General features: G+C 40.7%; 1 protein-coding gene across 4 annotated transcripts in view; it reads right to left on the reverse strand.

Annotated features, from left to right (window-relative positions):
- The window catches only part of Col4a4 (collagen type IV alpha 4 chain), a 113,464-nt gene that overhangs the window by 50,801 nt on the left and 58,392 nt on the right, over window positions 1-4,271 (reverse strand). For all 4 annotated transcript variants that reach the window (XM_031368170.1, XM_031368172.1, XM_031368171.1 and 1 more), the window contains one exon: window positions 1,533-1,697. In XM_031368170.1, the coding sequence (XP_031224030.1) occupies window positions 1,533-1,697 (165 nt within the window). The remainder of the gene's footprint in view (window positions 1-1,532; window positions 1,698-4,271) is intronic.

Raw genomic sequence — 4,271 nt, forward strand, 5'->3', positions numbered from 1 at the left:
AGAGAGAGAGAAAGAGAGAGAAAGATTCATGAGAAGGGGAAAAGAGACTTAAAGGCAACAGTTCTTTCGAGGTCAATGACCATTTAAAGGGTCACATATCAGATATCTTGCATATCAGATATTTACATTACAATTCATAAGTGTCAAAATTACAGTTATGAAGTAACAACGAAATAACTTTATGGTTCGAGGTCACCACAACATGCGGAACTGTATTAAAGGGACTCAGCATTAGGAAGGTTGAAAACCACTGCTTTAAAGGAAGGTGTGGGGTAGACAAAGGAATGTATGAGATGTGAAAAGAAAAGGGAAGTTACTGTGGGGGAGGGGCAGAGCATGGAAAATGAGAGTGGGATAGGAGGCCAAGGACATCAGTCACATGTACATTTTTCTTATCATTGTTTCTACAACAGTGTGTTTAAGTGATATCAGATATTATAAAAATAATTTAAAAATAACAATGAATGAAAAACTCCAAGTACCTCAGCAATAAGCCAAAAGCATAGCCTTACTAATTTGAAAAGTCAAAAAGCTCCAGGAAACATTTGTTTTAAAAGTAACACTGATGCTGGGCAGTAGTGGTACACACCTGTAATCCCAGCACTTGGGAGGCAGAGGCAGGAGGATCTCTGAGTTGGAGGCTAACCTGGTCTACAGAGTGAGTTCTAGAACAGTCAGATAGCTCTGACATAAGGAAGCATGGTCTCAGAATACAAAACAAAACAAAACAAGTAATACTATAAAGCTATGAGTTAGAATATATGATGACAGATACAAAACTCTGGAAACTTTGAGGTTGATTTCAAATAACTAAATTGAAAGCCAGTCAAACACAGAAGGACACACACAAGACAATTTACCAAATGTTTCTATAAAAAATAATAATAAATATATGACTATCAGCTGAACTTGTGGGTAGCCCTTTTAAACTATTCTATGAAACACTGGATATTTCCATAACACAAATTCTGAGAGCATCACTCCCAGTAGGTAGTGGGAATGGAAAAATGCACACATACAGAGTGGGGTGTGGTGATCAACAGTCACTCTGTTAAGAGTCAAAAGCCAATGAGCAAGGCAAAAAGCTTAGCAATGGAAATACATATGTGCTGGGTGACAAATGAGAACTATCCAAGGAGCCTACTATGTGTGTGAAGACAATTGTCCCTGGGGAGGACAGAAAAGAAGATACAGCCTCGCATCTCTTTAAAGAACAGGCTTTGAAGAACAGTTGGGTATTTAAACCAAGCCCAAAAAATAAAAAAATAAATAAAAACTATGTTGACAAAACAAAAATCTACCAATCTATGAACTCTAATCATTCATGGCTTAAACTCACAATAAATTGCACATATTTTAACTGATAGTTCAATATCATTTTCACATTTATAAAAAACAATTTTAATAGGACTAACCTGACTGATGAAATATTATGCAAGTTTTTAAGTATTTAGAAAACTATACTTTTTGAACGAGCCTGTAAATATAAATTGCAGCATAGGAGCTAATAATGATAAGGAGGAACATTTTACCATCTGATCCAGGGGGGCCCTCTGGTCCTGGTGCTCCAGGCAGGCCAGGTAGTCCTGGCTTCCCAGGCTTTCCTGGGGCACAGTCGAATCTTCCAGGAACACCAGCTTCCCCCGGAAATCCTGGAGGACCGGGAACCCCTGGTGGCCCAGGAGGTCCCATCATGCCTACAAGGAAAATTAAGGGTGGAGATTACCCATGTTCCCAAGAGTATAAGTTTTGGTAGAAGTTAAAGTCAGCACATTTAGAGGAAAATGGCTGGAACTGGACTTTACACCTAGTGAAACAAGCCAGTCACAGAGAGAAGCACCCCATGACCTCACTTACATGTGGACTCTAATATAGTCAAACTCATAGATGGGAGAGAAAAATGGCCATTGTTGGGGAGAAGGGAAGTGAGAAATATAGAGGTGTTGAACCAGGGGACAGGGTTTCTGGTGAGCTGAATAAATCCTGGAGATCCACCATACAGAATGCACGGTACAGCATGGTGGTAGTGAACAAGCCATACTGCATACTGGAAATCTCTAAGAGGAGAGACTTTTTTCCCCTGTGTCTGGGTTACTTTACTCAGCATTATGTCTACCAGGTCCATACCTTCACAGCAAAATCTCATGAGCAATTTGATGACACTTTTGTTGTTGTTGTTGTTGTTTTTCTTTTTGTTTTTGTTTTTCGAGACAGGGTTTCTCTGTGTAGCCCTGGATGTCCTAGAACTCACTCTGTAGACCAGACTGGCCTCGAACTCAGAAACCCACCTGCCTCTGCCTCCCAAGTGCTGGGATTAAAGGCATGCGCCACCATTGCCTGGCTTGATGACACTTACATTAAGCTTTTAGATTTCTTAGGGAAGTATGAAGATTGTGGCAATATTAATTCCTCCAATCCATGAGCATGGGATCTTCCTGCACTACTACTATTTCTTCAATTTATTATTTTATTCTTTTGAAAATTTATTGCATTCATTTGTTTTTTTTACTTATTCACGTGACATCCAGCTCACTGCCCCCCTCCCAGTCACCCTCTCCCACAATCCTTCCCCCTTCCCCTGCTTCAAAGAGGAGAGATCTTAAATAAAATCCTCCTTCCATACACATGCAGGCACACATGAACATAAACCAATAATGAGGGTGCAGGCATGGCCAGTGCGTGAATCCACTAGACTCTGGTAACCATCTGGCTGTGTGTAGGACACTGAGATGTATACTTTACACAGACACAATTTTAGGTCAATGGGTTATCAATAAAGCTTCAGAGGGAGAGAAAGGAGGAGGGGCTTGGGAAATGCAGACAGAAAGATCACAGATTGAGGCTAGCCTGGGCTACACAGAGTGTATCAACAAATAAAGAACAGACCAAAAGCCCTACTCTTTCACAAGGCTGATTGCTCATTAGAAAGCAGGAACCATGCCAAAATAAATTGTATTAAAGAAAAAGAAGATCAGAAAACAGAAAATAATTATAATAATAATAACAACAACAACAACAACACAATAACAAACTTGAGACAGGAGAGATGGCTCAATGTTTAAGAACATTTGCTGCTCTTCCAAAGGATCAGAGTTTAGTCCCTAGAACCCACATCAAGTGGCTCACCAATGCCTGTGACTCCAGATCCAAGGGACCAAACACCCTCTTCTGGCTTCTGAGTGCATCAATTTGCACGCACACACACATGTGTGTGTGTGTGTGTGTGTGTGTGTGTGCGCGCACGCACGCGCGCATGTGCACATGCATGCACGCACACACACTCACATAAAAAGAAATGATAAAAGTCTTTTAAAACCTGACTATCTCATATACCAAAAGGCATTGCTGCCTTTGGAAGAGGCTGCACGTGGAAACCCACAGGAACTGGGGGTCATGTTTTCTTACCTTTCTCCCACTCTTTAGGTTTACCAGGACCAATATATTTCACTTATTTGAAAGTATTATATTCTCCAATCATTACTAACTCATAAATTAATCCAAACAAACCTATTAGTACATCTATTAGATAAAATATCTGCCCTCTTAATCACCTATATAGGAGAGATCATGTTTAAAAAGTCTTCTAGGCACACATACACACAGACACACACACACATACACACAAATAATGACTGTGTGTGTAACTAATGTGTCTGTCTGCTGAATTGCAGTAATCACTCCACTATGTACATCCATGGCAGAGCAGGAGCCGAGAGCATAAGTAGTAATAGTAAAAGCTCACACACTGATTCTTTACTGCACACCAGGCTGGATCCTAAATCCTGTACACACACCACATCTTCCAATCCTAACAAGACCCCATCTTATAGATGGGAAAACTGAGATACAGAGAGGCACAGTAAATGTCCAGGATAACCCAGCAAAGAATGTTGACTGGAAATAGTTCCCTTTTTTTCCACTACACTATGTAACAAGGCTTGATCCAATTGCAAGTGTCTGACTCTGAAACCTACTTATCCCATGCAAGATACAGTGGGTAACTAACTGTTAAAGGAAACAGAGTCCCATATACACTGGTACACTGACAGCAAAGGAAAATGTCTCTGTGACTTGGATGTCATCTATCTTCCAGCCCATCCTCACCTGCCAGAACTCTCCACAGTCGCTAGATAAACCCAGGTACTACCTGTTGCTTTGTCCCATACCAGGAACAATACCCAACCCTATTCAGCAGTGGCAATGGGCTACAATGTATGATACATCTACCCTGGCCATCCAGCAGTATTACACAGAATCAATTAAGTAGGCTA

The sequence above is a fragment of the Mastomys coucha genome, unplaced genomic scaffold (genome assembly GCF_008632895.1).
Source record: "Mastomys coucha isolate ucsf_1 unplaced genomic scaffold, UCSF_Mcou_1 pScaffold14, whole genome shotgun sequence".
Lineage (NCBI taxonomy): Eukaryota > Metazoa > Chordata > Mammalia > Rodentia > Muridae > Mastomys > Mastomys coucha.